At 40.5% G+C, this 15,374-nt stretch overlaps 1 protein-coding gene across 1 annotated transcript in view; it reads right to left on the bottom strand.

Annotated features, from left to right (window-relative positions):
* Positions 1–15,374, bottom strand: part of ttn.1 (titin, tandem duplicate 1) — a 149,224-nt gene that overhangs the window by 9,983 nt on the left and 123,867 nt on the right. The window contains exons 172-197 of the mRNA XM_036572854.1: positions 15,074–15,370; positions 14,397–14,984; positions 14,004–14,306; positions 13,607–13,903; positions 13,099–13,386; positions 12,695–12,994; positions 12,284–12,586; positions 11,822–12,127; positions 9,959–11,725; positions 9,561–9,854; positions 9,183–9,467; positions 8,801–9,100; positions 6,606–8,672; positions 6,204–6,506; positions 5,804–6,109; positions 5,429–5,719; positions 5,010–5,306; positions 4,613–4,918; positions 4,197–4,499; positions 3,807–4,088; positions 3,110–3,703; positions 1,941–2,228; positions 1,551–1,850; positions 1,158–1,460; positions 763–1,065; positions 81–665 (exon numbers count right to left, since the gene is read on the bottom strand). Coding sequence (XP_036428747.1) covers positions 81–665; positions 763–1,065; positions 1,158–1,460; positions 1,551–1,850; positions 1,941–2,228; positions 3,110–3,703; positions 3,807–4,088; positions 4,197–4,499; positions 4,613–4,918; positions 5,010–5,306; positions 5,429–5,719; positions 5,804–6,109; positions 6,204–6,506; positions 6,606–8,672; positions 8,801–9,100; positions 9,183–9,467; positions 9,561–9,854; positions 9,959–11,725; positions 11,822–12,127; positions 12,284–12,586; positions 12,695–12,994; positions 13,099–13,386; positions 13,607–13,903; positions 14,004–14,306; positions 14,397–14,984; positions 15,074–15,370 — 11,856 coding nt within the window. The remainder of the gene's footprint in view (positions 1–80; positions 666–762; positions 1,066–1,157; positions 1,461–1,550; positions 1,851–1,940; positions 2,229–3,109; positions 3,704–3,806; positions 4,089–4,196; positions 4,500–4,612; positions 4,919–5,009; positions 5,307–5,428; positions 5,720–5,803; positions 6,110–6,203; positions 6,507–6,605; positions 8,673–8,800; positions 9,101–9,182; positions 9,468–9,560; positions 9,855–9,958; positions 11,726–11,821; positions 12,128–12,283; positions 12,587–12,694; positions 12,995–13,098; positions 13,387–13,606; positions 13,904–14,003; positions 14,307–14,396; positions 14,985–15,073; positions 15,371–15,374) is intronic.

The following is a 15,374-nucleotide window of genomic DNA, read 5'->3' as shown; positions in this document are numbered from 1 at the left end:
TTTTAATTTAAAAGCATACAAGAATTATTTATAGTTTATAATACTTATTTATACGTATAGATAGGTAAAAAGATACTTACAAATTGGAGTCTTTGGTACAACAGGTTGCTCTGATTTAAGGGAACTGCTGATGCCAAACTTATTCTCTGCTGTCACCTTAAAGTGGTACTCAACATTTTCTTGGAGCCCTTTAACCACCAGAGATGTGTCAACCACTCGTGAATCCACAGTGTACCAGGCTGCCTTTTGTGACTGACGCCTCTCCACAATATAGCCGAGGATTTCTGTCCCACCATCATCTTTCGGTGGTTTCCAGCTCACTCTTACAGAATGAGCCTGGATATCATCAAACCTGAGTGGACCTTCAGGTGCAGAAGGACGGCCAATAACCTTAACCTTGATCTGCACTACTTTTTTGCCACATTTGTTTTCAAGATGGAGAGCATATACACCAGAGTCTGACTTTTCAGCCTCCTTGATAACAAGCTCAGTAACATCTTCATTGGAAGCAATCAGTGCACGGTTAGGGACCTCAGCTCCATCCTTCGACCATTTGCAAACAGGTGTTGGTTTGCCTTTGATTGGAACTGAAAGTTTGATGACTGCTCCATGTCTGACAACAAAGACATCTTTGTACTTAGCTTCAAGATCATGACTCGGAGGTTCTGAAATAAAGCAAATATTTCAGATTAGTTTAATAACAAATAATTAGATATAATTAAGAATTCAACAGAAAATAGTAAAGTTTTAGTAACATTATACCAAGTCTCTCTTTCACAGTGACTGTTCCTGGAACTTCAGCAGGCTCGCCTGGTCCTCCAGCATTACAGGCCATGACTCTGAATTTGAACTCCTCTCCTTGGGGCATTTTAGTCAGAGTATATTCACAAATCATTGATGGTGTGGTATTGCACTTAATCCAGGCTACAGAGCCAACCTTCTGCATCTCGATCAGATAACCAGTAACTTTAGAACCACCCTCTTCATCAGGTGGATTCCAGGCCAGTGACACAGATGTCTTTGTGGTGTCTGTGACTCTTGGATTCTGAGGTGATCCAGGTGGATCTGTAGAGATTGTCAATAGTTATAACATTAGTCTTAACAATACATTGTTACTTGGGGAATTGAAATACAGGAATATCCAAGGTGAAACTTACCAACTGGATCAGTTGCCACAGCTGGCTTGGATAGTAGACTAGGTTTGCCAACACCTCTAGAATTAATGGCCGTCACTCTATGCTCATATTCAAGGCCTTCAATAAGACCAGTGGATCTGTATCTCGTCATTGTCACAGGGTTCTTATTTGCACGCACCCAACGGTCAGCTCTGACCTCTTTGCGTTCAATGATATAGCCAGATACCTCTAATCCACCATCCTCATCTGGTGGTTCCCATGCAACGGTCATGCCATCACGTGATACATCAAACACTACTGGTCGACCTGGTGGTCCAGGAATTGCTGTCATAACAGAATTTTTTTTAAGTTAGTGTGACTATATGTAAAATTGTACAAACTTTAAATAATCATGGAGAACAAGATTTTCCTTACATTTAGAACTCCTGCACATCACAACGTCAGACTGCAAGAAGTCTCCAGTACCATAGCGATTAACTGCTGCTACTCGGAAGACGTATTCATCTCCTTCTGTCATTCTGTCAAACTTAAAGGTTGGTCTGCTGACTGATTCAGAGACAGGTACCCATCCTGGACGATGAGCATCACGTTGCTCAACCACATAATTAGAGACAGGAGCACCTCCATCCCTTTCTGGTGGGTTCCAGCTTATTGTAACTGAAGTGGCATCAATCTCATCAAACTCCACTGGACCCTTGGGCTGATCAGGTTTGTCTGTAGAAGAGAAAGATTATATTTTTAAAGTTTTGTAAAATCTTTTTACAGAATCACAACAGATAAATAACAGTTAAGACAATGACTTACCGAGAATGATAACTTTGATCTTTTCTGTAGTAATTCCTGTAATATTCTTCACTTCAAGCATGTACTCTCCAGTATCGTCAATTGTGGTGTCAAGAACAGTTAATTTGGTGAACTTAGCTGTTGACTGGATTTTCACACGTTGTTGTATCTTTAACTTATTGTCATTAAAGAACCAAGAGCAAATTGGAGGCGGTCTTCCAATGATTGGCAAATGAAGTTCAAGGGGTTTGCCGGCCAAAACACTGATGATCCTCTGGGGAATGCTTGACAGATCAACCTTTGGCATAACTGCAACAGAAAGATGCAAATGAGGCAAAAAAAATGAGGCAAAAATGAGGCATTATACAGAGGGCTGCTACTATTTGTTGACATACATTTTTTGTGACTCAGCTGTTTAAATGTAAAATGCAGATTTGAATTTTTATTTGTGCATATTTATTTGTTCAGATTTTTTAAGCAGCACACCATCTAAACATCTAATAATCAATATTTGCAGCATCTTTCTCCAATAATCTGTTTTATCCCAGCAAGCAATGTGATAACATCACAGAGATTCAAATAAACATGTTTGTGTTTCTGGTCAGACACTTGTAGGCTAACTTTTGATTCGGTTTACCAGTTGTTGCTATAAGTTTAAAACATCACGTTTCCAGCCTTTAAATCACTGTTTGTTAACATAACAGTAACCTGATAATATGGCTAAAGCTGTGTTAAGTTAGCCTACAGGCTACTGTTATTGTAGTCTATTATTGCTATTAAGCAGGGCAATATTAAATTTTGATCACTTTAAAATCATTATTATCACTATAATGAAATTATTCTAATCATAAATAGCCCACATTTCACGAGAGACATGTGTGAAAGGCTACAATTAATGGCTTTATCTCTTTAGCAGATGATATTACTAAGATCCCGCTTTTTAACAAATTGTTGGAAATGCAGTTATAATAGTTATAGGGGAAAAAAACATGTATATGAACTTTGTATTGTTATAAATGTATAATTTAAATTAATCAATGCATCTATAAAAGAATCAAGATAGCTTACTGTATTATTCTATAGATTACTTGATTCTATAGATAATCTATTCTATAGAATAGATTACTAAATAATTGTTAGCAAAAGCCTTAATCATACATTAAATCATATTTAAAATGGTTGGTAAATACCTCTTTGTTCTTGTACGGTCACAGCAGTGACAGTTTCTTTGGGATCACCCACTCCTCTGCTGTTGACAGCACGTACCCTGAAGAGGTACTGCTCATTTTCATTCAGTTTATCAATAGTGAACTCAAAGTCTGTTAATTTCAAAGTGGCGACCTTCATCCATTTGTCTGTATTGGCCTTGCAAGCTTCAACAATGTAGCCAGTGATTCTACTGCCTCCATCATGTTCAGGTTTCTCCCATCCAAGAGTTACAGAAGACTTTGTGATATCTACAACATCCAACTTCGCTGGAGGCAGTGGCACTTCACACACCAACACAGCATCTAGTGTCTCACAAGGTTCGCCTATACCATATATGTTTTCTGGCAAGACTCTGAAGTAGTAGAGCATTCCTTCTTCCAGGCCTGTAATTTTGTATGATGTCTTGCTACATTTGGAAGTCACTGTTTTGTAGGCTCTCATTGATGTTTCTCTTCTCTCAATGATGTAATTATTAACAGGTGCTCCACCATCAACCTCAGGAGCATCCCAAGTAATATGAGCGGACTCTTTTGTTAGTTCCTTCATTTTAATAGGACCTGGTGGACCAGGAGTATCTAAAAAAAAAAAACATACAAAATTATGAAACAATATGTACTACTATTTACTGAATATACATCATATTCCATAATATTTGTGGGTAAGTACTCTAAAACATACCATAGATCTTCACAAGAATGCTAGCATCCTTCTTGCCAGCTGAATTAGAAGCTTCAACGGTGTATTTTCCAGCATCGTAGCGGTGCACCTTATCAATAATCAGGGTGGTGGCAGTATTAGTCACTTCAATGAACCCACGGTTCTCGAGATCTACACCAGGTTTGCTCCAAGTGATAGCTGGAATGGGTCTTCCCATAACAGTAATATGAAGACGTAGAGAGCCTCCAGCTCTTAGGCAAATCGTCTTCTTCAGATCATCAGGAAGCTCAAGATCAGGAGTTTCTGAGAAAATTACTTGTTTTTATTATGACAGCAAAAACAGTACTGTGGGAACATTTTTATTGATGTTTGACAATAAATGTGTTTTAACTATGAAATCTTTAAACATACCGATTCTTTCAACTGGCTCTACTTCAGTACATGGGTCACTGAAGTCACCTGTTCCATTCACATTGACCGCAGCAACTCTGAAACAGTACTTTTTGCCAGAAGTAAGACCTGTAACTGTGTGCTCTGTGCTTCTTATATTCTTCTCATGGGCCTTGGTCCATTCCTCGGCACCGAGTTCTTGCATTTCAAGTACATAACCTATAATATCAGCACCTCCATCTTCCACTGGTCTTGCCCAGGCCAGACTAATGCTGTCCTTGTGTGTGTCTGTTACACGTGGAATTGAAGGAGCATCTGGCTTGCCTGTAGTGGAAATTTGTCACAATTACTTAATTTTTTAGAACATTTCTAAATAACAAATGCAATATTTATTTGAAGAATATACTTGATGTAAGTTATCTGTATGAATAATGTACCTGTTGGTACTCTGCAGACAGCATACATGGACACCTCACTGGGCTCACTGTCACCAGCCGCATTCATGGCTGTAACGCGGAACTGGTAAATGTTGCCCTCTTGAAGACCTGTAACCTTGAAGGACGTGTCCTTAAGTATGGAATCTCTATTGACCTTGACCCATCTGATGCTCTTCCGCTCTTTCTTCTCAATCAAGTAATTTGTGATTTCACTGCCTCCATCACTCTCAGGTTTCAGCCACTCAATTGTCGCAAAATCTTTTCCAACAGCAAGAATTTCTGGTGGTCCCGGAGGTGACGGCACAGCTGCAGTTGAACAAGAACTTTCATTAATAACCCATTCTGATGATTAGTAAAATCAATTCTTAAAAATATATTTGTTAAATATTATACTTACTGAATGAGTTTCTGGCAAAGATTGGTGAAGACTGTAGTGCAACACCTGTTCCATACTTGTTCACACCTCTCACACGGAAAATGTATTCATTATTTTTGAAAAGTCTGGTAATGTCACATGTGAGGGCCTTGCATTCAGCATCCATGATGACCCAGTTGAGTCTGTTGGTGTCCCTCCTCTCCACAACATAGTGTGTGATGGGGTCACCACCATCCTCTAACGGCTCCTTCCAGGACACTTTGCATTTCTCCTCTGTCACATTGCTTACTGTTATCTCCTGGCATGGGCCCGGTGTATCTTAGAAAAGAATAAATGCAACAACAACATTATAAGACATTTATGGCTGCGTTAAACAGTTCTTCAAGCTTCTAGATATATGTGTATCAATTACTATTTTAAGTGAGAACTGTGAGACTTACCAAGCACCTTTACATTGACTTCAGCTGTTTTGGTTCCACTGGCATTCTTCACTGTCAGAACATATTTTCCAGAGTCATCTCTATCACAGAACTTAATGATTGCCAGAGCACGGGTGCTGGAATATTGTAGAGAGTATTTTTCACAGTGGTCCAGCTCCTTCTTTCCCTTGGCCCAGGAGACCTTTGGATCAGGCTTACCACCAACAGCAGCATCAAGGACAAGGTCTGAGCCTGCTCTGATCGTAACTGTGTCTGCAAGAAGTTTACTGTCCAATTCCGCTTTTGGAGGAGCTACAAAACAAAAATAAAGTGTTTATAGATTTTTGAGTACAGACACCACCTTTACCACCTTTGCAAATGAAAATTGAGTCTTACTGTATTCTGCCTTGCAAGTCACTGCTCCTGTCGAAACTGATGGCAAGCTGAGCACGCCGTTAGCATTCTTGGCAATCACATGGAACTCGTACACTTCCCCTTCTCCCAGTGCAGTAATAGTGAAGTTTGTATCAGTAACATTAGTGTAATTACACTTCAGCCAACGACCTTCTCCAGTAACAGTGTATGGCTTGCGCTCAACAATGTAACCTACAATGGGGCTTCCACCATCATTCAGTGGCACAGACCACTTAATTGAAACGGTTGACCGTGACACATTGGTCACTTCTGGCTTTCCTGGGGGATCTTCAAAGATAATTACACAGAGAAAAACATCAGAATCAGAAAACACACATTTATGTTAAATGATACACCTTTTGGATTTTATTACTGAACTTACCAACTGGGTTTTGAGCCACAGCTCTCTTGGAGGCTTCACTTGCTTTGCTGAGGCCAGCACTATTCATTGCATACACTCTGAACTGGTACTCTAGACCTTCAACAAGACCTTCCACCTTATAGTAACAGTCAAAGCATGGGATGGTGTTCTCTCTGACCCAGAGAATGGTGTTGCGCTCCTTCTTCTCAATCCAGTACCCAGTGACTTTACTACCACCATCATGGAATGGTTCTTCCCAACGAATGCTCATGCTATTAGCAGTGACAGCAAACACTTCTGGCCTGGTTGGAGGCCCTGGTGGAACTGTGACAGAAAAACAGGGAAAAAATGTAAACTTTAGAAATTCAATACTTGTTACTGGTAAATAATTATGCCATAATTTTACTTAATTTAAGTGCTCACCAAATGGATGCTCTGCAACAATGGTCTCAGACTCAGTTGGTTTGCTCACACCAAATCTGTTTTCAGCACTGACACGGAAAGTGTATTGCATGTACTTTGTCAGATGTGAGACATGAAATGATGTGCGTTTCACACTGGAGTTCACAAGCTGCCAGGCAGTGGAGCCAGATTCACGCTTCTCAACAATGTAGTTGGTTATCTCAGTTCCACCATCATCTTCAGGTTCATTCCACTCCAATTTACAAGACTCAGAAGTAATTGAGGAAATCTGAATAGGGCCCTCTGGAGGACTGGGTCTTCCAATGACATTGACAGTGACAGTGAAAGTTTTAGCACTTGTGACATTCTCAAGGGTAAGGAAGTATCGTCCTCCATCACCTCGCATGCTTTCTTTAACTGTCAAAGTGGTCCTATTCTTGGTTGTCTTGATTGAAACTCTGTCAGTTTCCTTTAGTCTCATTTCTTCAAGCTTCCAAATAACACTTGGAGCTGGTCTGCCACTAATTGGGACATCAATCTCAAATGAACCTCCAGTCTTACATGTGATGAGCTGGTTGGTAATGCCACTGAGATCTGCAGTTGGCTCAATACGGGGCTCTTTAACAATAACAGATGAGAATGCTTCTCTAGGTACACTGAACCCTGCATCATTCTTTGCTTTGACACGGAATTCATATTCTGTGCCTTCTGTTAAGCCTTCAACTACAAGAGTTAAGTTTTTGGTAGAACCAACAACGACCCATTTATCTGTTTCCTTTGCTTTGGCCTCAACACAATAAGCTGTGACACGGCTGCCACCATCATGTTCAGGCTTCAGCCAAGCAAGGGTAACTGTTGTATCAGTGGTATCAATAATGTCCAGTCTTTTTGGTGGAGCTGGTTCAGCTGTGGCAATAATTGGATCAGGCATTTCGTAAGCCTCACCAAGGCCATACTGATTTTCTGCCATGACTTTGAAAAAGTAGGGTACTCCTTCCAGGAGATCGGAAACTCTCAAGCTTGTCTGAGTACACTTAGGTGCTGCCTCTGTCCATGTACGACGACTGGCCTCACGCTTCTCTACAAGATAGTGATGAACACGTGCACCACCATCATTGACTGGAGGCTCCCATGTAAGTGTTAGGGCTCCTCTTGTAACATCCTTGAATGTGAGAGGACCTGGAGCTCCAGGTGTGTCCAGCACTTTCACTGTAAATGTAACAGATTTGCTACCACTGTTGTTCTCAAGAGCAAGTGTGTATTTTCCACTGTCAGTTCGTGTACAGTTCTCTATTGTTAAACAAGTTAAAGTCTCTGTGGTGGTTATATCTGACATAACACTAAGTTCTCCATCCACCTTTATCCATGAAGCACTAGGTGCTGGCTTTCCTTTAAAAGCAATGCGGAGACATACACTGCCTCCACTTTTGACTATGTGTGTCTGTTGGAAGCTTGCATCGATTTCAAATTCTGGTGCACTCAGTCTATCCACTGCTTGTACTGGTTCTGGAATCTCTTTTGCTTCACCCTTTCCAATGGCATTGATTGCACTAATGCGGAATTTGTACTCTGCTCCAGATTCCAAACTGGTTGCAGTGTATTTGGTAATAGTACAGAGATCCTCATTGACTCTATGCCATTCTTTTTCAGCTCCCTTGCACATCTCAATAATATAGCCCTGAACCTCCAGGCCACCATCATACCCAGGCCTGGTCCATTCCAGACTTACAGTTGTGTTGGTGGTGTCAGTGACATTTACAATTGAAGGAGCATCTGGCTCTTCAGTTGGCTCTGCACATTTAATAGGCATTGAAATATTGCTTGGAGCTCCCACTCCAGCATCATTAACTGCATAAACCCGGAACTCATATTCCACATTCTCAGTTAGATGACTTATTCTGTGTGCAGCCTCGACGATGGGTTTCCTAGTTAAGACCTTTACCCAGCGTCCAGTCTTCTTCTCACGTCTTTCAACAATGTAATGCTTAACTGGATTTCCACCATCATTTGTTGGTGGAGCCCAGTTGATTGTAATACTTTCTCCATTAACATCTGTTGCATCTGGAGTACCAGGAGAGTCTGGGACAGCTGCAGAAAGGAAAACAGGTATTTTGAATCATTTTATTTTATGGAAACAATGTATTGCTTTGCTGTTGTCTTTTAATATAACCATTACACATGATGAATTAGTATTTAAATGTTAAATATAAACTTACTGTACTGCATTTGGGCAATGACAGGAACAGAGTCCAGTGGTCTACTGACACCAAACCTGTTGACTGCAGAAACACGGAACTGATACTCATTGGTCTTGATCAGTTTGGTGGCATTGTATGTGCATTCCTCACAGTGATCTGTAACTAGTGCCCAGGAAATTTTGGAGGTCTCTCGCTTTTCAACTATGTAATGAGTGACCTCAGAGCACCCATCATTCTCTGGTGGATTCCATGAAAGTGTTACTTTGCCCTCTGAGATGTTTGTGAAGACAATTGGTCCAACAGGCTCTCCAGGTGTATCTAGAAAGAACATCAGGATAGTAAGATGTAATAGAAGAAATACAATTGAAGATATGGCTAGGAGAAACAACATCATCCATACCAAAGACTTCAACTTTCTTTTGTTCCTTCTTGGTTCCACAGTGATTCTTGGCTTCTACAGTATACACTCCACGATGAGAGCGGTCAGCATCTCTGATAAAGAGAGTGCTCAATCCAGCAGTTGTTGTGATGTCAGCCATCTTCTTACTTAATTCCACACCATCCCTGAACCATGTGACCTTGGGTGTTGGCCTTCCTGTAATTGTAACTTTAAGCTTGAGGCTTTCTCCTGCTTTAATGGCAACTCCCTCAAAGTACTCCTGGCCAAATTCAATATTTGGACTGACTGTAAGGAGGGGACAAAAAGTAAAATAACTGTCTTATTAAAATATGGGTGTTCATTAAAAAAATGTGAATAATATGCACTGCATATACTTACAGCTTTCATCTCTGATGAGTACATAGCCAGAAGACTGAGAAGGTGGGCTTACAGTGCCGATGGCATTTCTTGCAATAACCCTGAATTCATAGCGCTCGCCGCAAGTTAGACCAGTCACTATAAACTCAGTGTCAGTTACATCTGAGAAGTTGGTCTTCAACCAACGACCTTGTCCCTGACGCTTCTCAACATTGTAAGCAACAATTTTGCTTCCTCCATCTCGTTTGGGTGCATCCCATTTCAGTTTCACAGATTCACTTGTTACATCAACATAGTCAGGCGTACCAGGAGGATCTAAAATTAACACATAATGTAAACAGTTCAGTTTATAGGAAGAGTTAGTCAGGATTTTCATACATTATTTTTCAGAAATAAAAAAGTTCATTAATTCAACTCACCAACAGGAGAAACAGCCATCACTGGTTTGCTTTCATCGCTCATACGACTGTATCCAGCATCATTCTGAGCATATACCCTGAACTGGTATTGCAGACCTTCAATAAGGCCAATAACTCTGTATTCTCTCGCAGTGATCAAGACTACATTAACCTTCTGCCACATGATGCTGTTTGTTTCCTTCTTTTCAACATGGAATCCAAGAATTGGACAGCCACCATCAAAGATAGGTGCCTCCCACTGAATAGTCATGCCATCATTGGTGACATTGTAGACAAATGGCATGCCCGGTGGACCTGGTGGTCTGAACTCATGCTTGGCGATGACATTTTGTGAAACCAGAGGTTCACTCACACCATACCTATTCTCAGCACATACTCTGAACTGATACTGAGTTCCTTTAATTAAATTGGGTACCTTGAATGATGTTCCTATTACACTTGAACAAGCCATCTTCCAGTCTGTCTGAGAGGTATCACGTTTTTCAACACTGTAGCAAGTGATTTCTCCACCTCCGTCATCATTTGGTTCATCCCAAGATATCATAATACTTTCTGCTCTGACCTCATCCAAGCGAATGGGTCCAATGGGTCTGGAAGGTGGTCCAAGGGTGATGACTTGTATATGGAATGATTTCCTACAGACGTTGTTGTCAAGAGTAAGGGTATATTTACCACCATTCTCTTTTTCCACATTCTTTATCATAAGGGTTGCCTTGTTTTCTGTTTTCTTGAAGCGAATCTTCTCACTTTCTTTCAGGGGCAAATTGTCTTTCAGCCACAGAACAGATGGCCTTGGTTTACCTTTGTATGGCAACTCAATATGCACATTGTGGCCAAGACGCACACTAACCTGTCCATCAGGATACTCCTCAAGGTTTGCCTCTGGTGGTATGATATAGTCCTTAACTTTAAGTGGACCAATCTCTGTAAAATCACTATTGCCCTTCTCATTCATGGAGCAAACTCTGAAGAACATCTCTGTGAGTTCCTTAAGTTTTGTGATCGTATGCTCACAGTGCTTGTTTGTGCCAGCAGGGCTCCAATCTTCTTGACCTTGAATTCTCTTTTCAATGATGTAGTCAGTAATAATGCTACCACCATCATAATCTGGTTTATTCCACTGTAGAGTCACTGATGTCTTTGAGGAGTCTTTCATAGCTAGATCTTTAATGGGACCTGGTTTCTCAGTGGCTTTAACTGGCTCTGCTGTATCACATGGATCACCTACTCCATTCTCATTCTCTGCTGATACACGGAAGAAGTATGATGCCTTCTCAGAGAGCTCCTCAATTACATACGTGGCTTCCATGCATTTGTTTGTTACACAAGCATATGTGCGTTTTGAAGAGTCTCTCTTCTCCACAATATAGTTAGTAATTTCAGCACCACCATCAAGGAGTGGAGGTTCCCAGAAAAGGGTCACCTTACCACGAGTGACGTCCTTCAGGACCAGATTTCTACATGCAGAAGGAGTGTCCTGTACTTTCACAGATAAGGTCAATGATTTTGGCTGGCCAACTCCATTTGATATCTCAATGGTGTATTTACCAGTATCATTCCGTGTTACTTGTGAAATTACAAGGCATGATGATGTAGGTGTGGTGTGAATATCATATTTAGGATCATTGTCGATGTTTTGCTCTTCTTTCTTCCAAGAAACACTTGGAGCAGGTCTACCCTTGAGGGGCACCATGATCTCAACATCTTTGCCAGCTTTCACAATGTAATGAGTTCTCATTGCAACATCTGGGTCAACCTGGGCTTCCTCTACAAAAATGACACACATATTGAGAGGTTAAACATTACTGTTGCAAAACAAAGCCTGTGTTAGGTAAACAGGAAGTAATACAAATATATACATACCAAGAATGTCTTTGGCTTGGACCGGTTCCTCCATCCCAATCGGGTCTCCACGTCCAGCACAATTTACAGCAGATACTCTGAAGTAGTAGTCAACATCTGGCTTAAGACCTGATGCAACATACTCGGTAGTCCTGACTTCGCCCTTTTGGCTGATTACTGTCCACTCTCCTTCCTCACCCACCCTTTTCTCCACAACATAGCTAGTGATTTCACTCCCACCATCATATTCTGGCTTGGACCATCCAAGAGTAATTGATGTTTTTGTTGAGTCAACAACCTTTAGCTTAGTCGGCTCAGAAGGTGCATCTGTAGAAAAGTTTACAAACCATGTTAAAGAAACACTGCACATTAAAACACTGGATACATTAATTAGAACCATTTAATTTGGCAGAATGCAAAAAAAAAAAAATTAGATAATGTAAATGCTAAAGGAATAATAATGATAATAATAACAATACACACCAACAGGATCAGCTGCTTTGTAAAAGTCAGACACATCTGAGAATGGGCCTTCCCCAGCTTTATTGACTGCACATACACGATACTGATATTCATTTCCTTCAGTCAAGTGATAGACCTTTGCTGCTGTGTCACTGATAGGGTCTTTGTAAACCTTAATCCAGCGTAGACTCTTCTTGTCACGTCGCTGTAAATAGTAGCCTGTAACCATGCTACCACCATCCAATCCTGGTTTATCCCATATAAGCTTCATTGATGTTCTGGTGATTTCTGTTGCTTCTGGTGTGGTAGGCTGTCCAGGAGTAACTGAACAAAAAACATTTAGAATTCATAAATATAATATATATTTTTTTGTATTAGCTTGAACTATATTTCTCAATATGAGCAATAGCAATAGGAGCAATAAATTATTACCAAATGCGTTCTTGGCAATGACAGGTTCAGACTCCAGAGGCTCTCCAGCTCCAAACTTATTGACTCCTCTCACACGGAAGACGTATTCACTTCCTCGGATCAATTTCTGTACAGAGACTGTACGTGCCTCCAAACAATCCGAAACGATCGACCACACAGCTCTGCTCGTCTCTCTTTTTTCCACAATATAATGGGTAACTTTGGAGCCTCCCTCGTCTTCTACTGGTTCCCATGCAATAGTTATGTTGTCAGCAGTCACTGATTTAAACTCCATGCTTCCAGTTGGGGGGCCAGGTTTGTCTAGTAATTTTTAAAAATAAAGAACATACAAAGAAATCAATTTCCTACCACTGATGATTGGTGACAAAAAATATTTCAAGCTAGCAACACAAAAGTTCCCATACCTAGAATTAATATTCTGATAGAAGCAGAGGCTGTGCCAAACACATTTCTGATCTTCATTTCATATGTTCCAGTGTGAAGACGAGTGGCATCCTTGATAAGCACGGCAGATGAATCGGTGGTGCTCTCAATTGAAAGCTGTGAGCTTGACACTAATTCCTTTCCATCCTTGAGCCATTCAATTGTTGGCAAAGGCTTTGCAATAATTCCTAGTCTTACTTTGACAGAAGCCCCAGCTTTATATTGTACAACATCCAAGTACTCAGGAGGCAAATCAATAGCAGGAGCACCTAAAAGGGGAAGTTTAGAAATTATATTTAAATTACATCTAAGTACTTAATCATTAAGTACTTAATCACTTGAGCTTTATTATTTAGCAACTACATGGACAAAGTTATTCTTACTAAAGTGTTTAATAAAAGTTTGAATCCACCAGTTTGCTTGACTATTTAAGGGGTAAAAATAAGAAATCAGGTTGAAAGAATTCTGTATGAAAATTGTAACACTCACCAGAAACATCAACACAAGTTACCGGTCCAGCGATAAGAGATGGGTTGCTTACAGAGCCAACTGCATTCTTAGCAAAGACTCTGAATTCATATGACTGATCCTGTGTTAAACCTGAGACAGTGAAATTTGTCTCAATGACATTGGTAAAGTTAGCCTTTGTCCACCTGCCATTTGGAGCGTCTCGTCTCTCAACCATATAGCCAGTGATTTTGCTTCCACCATCAAATGGGGGCTTCTGCCAGACAAGGCTAACTGAGGTCTTTGTAATCTCAGAGATTCTCACATTTGCCGGAGGTTCTAAAATATGACAAGAATTGAACATTTAGCAACAGCTCTGACAGTGGATTTTACATACATTTCCTACCCATACAACAATTATGTAATCTCAGGAACATACCACAGGCATCAATGGCAAGTACTTCCTCTGATGTCTTGCTGAATTTTCCAATACCAGCAGCATTTTCAGCAGCAACTTTGAATTCATAGATCATCCCAGGGCATATGTTTGTCACTCTAATTTGATTAGCAGGGATCGCTGTCTTGTTCACTTTCTGCCACAGAATGCTACTTCTTTCTTTCATTTGGATATGGTATCCAAACACTGGATTTCCTCCATCTACTACTGGTTCATGCCAGCAGACAGTAAGGCTTTCTCTTGAAACGAAGCTCACCCATGGTGTTGATGGAGGCCCAGGAATTGCTAGAATCAACAATTAAAGAACAAGATTTACATTTAAAAGTTTGATGTTATTGTAGGGAAAGAAATAGAATGCAGTAAACAAGTACTCACTGTACGGAAGTTTCACAGTGACAGTCTGAGAGTCGATGTGATCGCTGATGCCAAAGCGATTCTCTGCTTTAATTCTAAATTGGTATTCTTCTCCCTTTGTTAATTTAGTAACTTTAATTGCACTCCTGGCAACTGTGGATGACACCTCCACCCAAGCTGGTGTGCTTGTTTCACGCCTAAGTACAACATAGTTGGTGACTGGGCTACCACCATCATATATGGGTGGGAGCCATTTGAGACAGACACTTGTTTCTCCAACATCGCTAATCAGAACTGGACCAACTGGAGGACCAGGTCTATCCAAAACCAGTATGTTAATGAACATTTTGGTTGTTCCACTTGTATTGGATGCAACAATATCATATCTTCCAGCATCACTTGCAATACTTTCTTTGAGATTAATGTTAAGACTTTCAGGGGTTACTTCAAAACTGAATCTCTTTCCACACTTGACTGGAACATTGTTTCTTGTCATTGCCACCTTTGGCATTGGTTTGCCAGTGAGAGGAAGCTCAAACTTCAAATTTGACCCTGCTCTCACGTAAACTGTGTTGTGTGGGAAGTTCTTCATATCAAATTCAGGGGCATCTGTGGAAAAAACATACATTTTATTCAAGATTTTGGATAATTAGGAGTAATCTACTGACATAGAATCCAAGCAGTGAAAAAACACTCACCAAGTTGATCTTTCACAACCACAGGAATAATCATTTCCTTTGGATCACTGAGTCCTGCATGATTTTCAGCACGAACTCTGAAGAAGTATTCTGCATTTTCTCTCAAGCCTTTGATTGTATGAGTGGTGGTTTTTACCGTGGCACATTTAACCCACTTTTGCTGACCCTTCTCAAGAGCATCAATGAGGTAGCTGGTAATTCTGCTTCCACCATCATACTCTGGTTTTGACCATGCAATCGTAACACTATCTTTTGTCACTTCAGCTACCCCAAGCCTGGCAGGAGGACTTGGTATTTCTGT

Source organism: Colossoma macropomum, unplaced genomic scaffold (assembly GCF_904425465.1).
Source record: "Colossoma macropomum unplaced genomic scaffold, Colossoma_macropomum, whole genome shotgun sequence".
In the NCBI taxonomy this organism is placed as follows: Eukaryota; Metazoa; Chordata; class Actinopteri; order Characiformes; family Serrasalmidae; genus Colossoma; species Colossoma macropomum.
The sequence above is the reverse complement of the archived record's forward strand: the minus strand, read 5'-3'. Positions and strand labels throughout refer to the sequence as shown.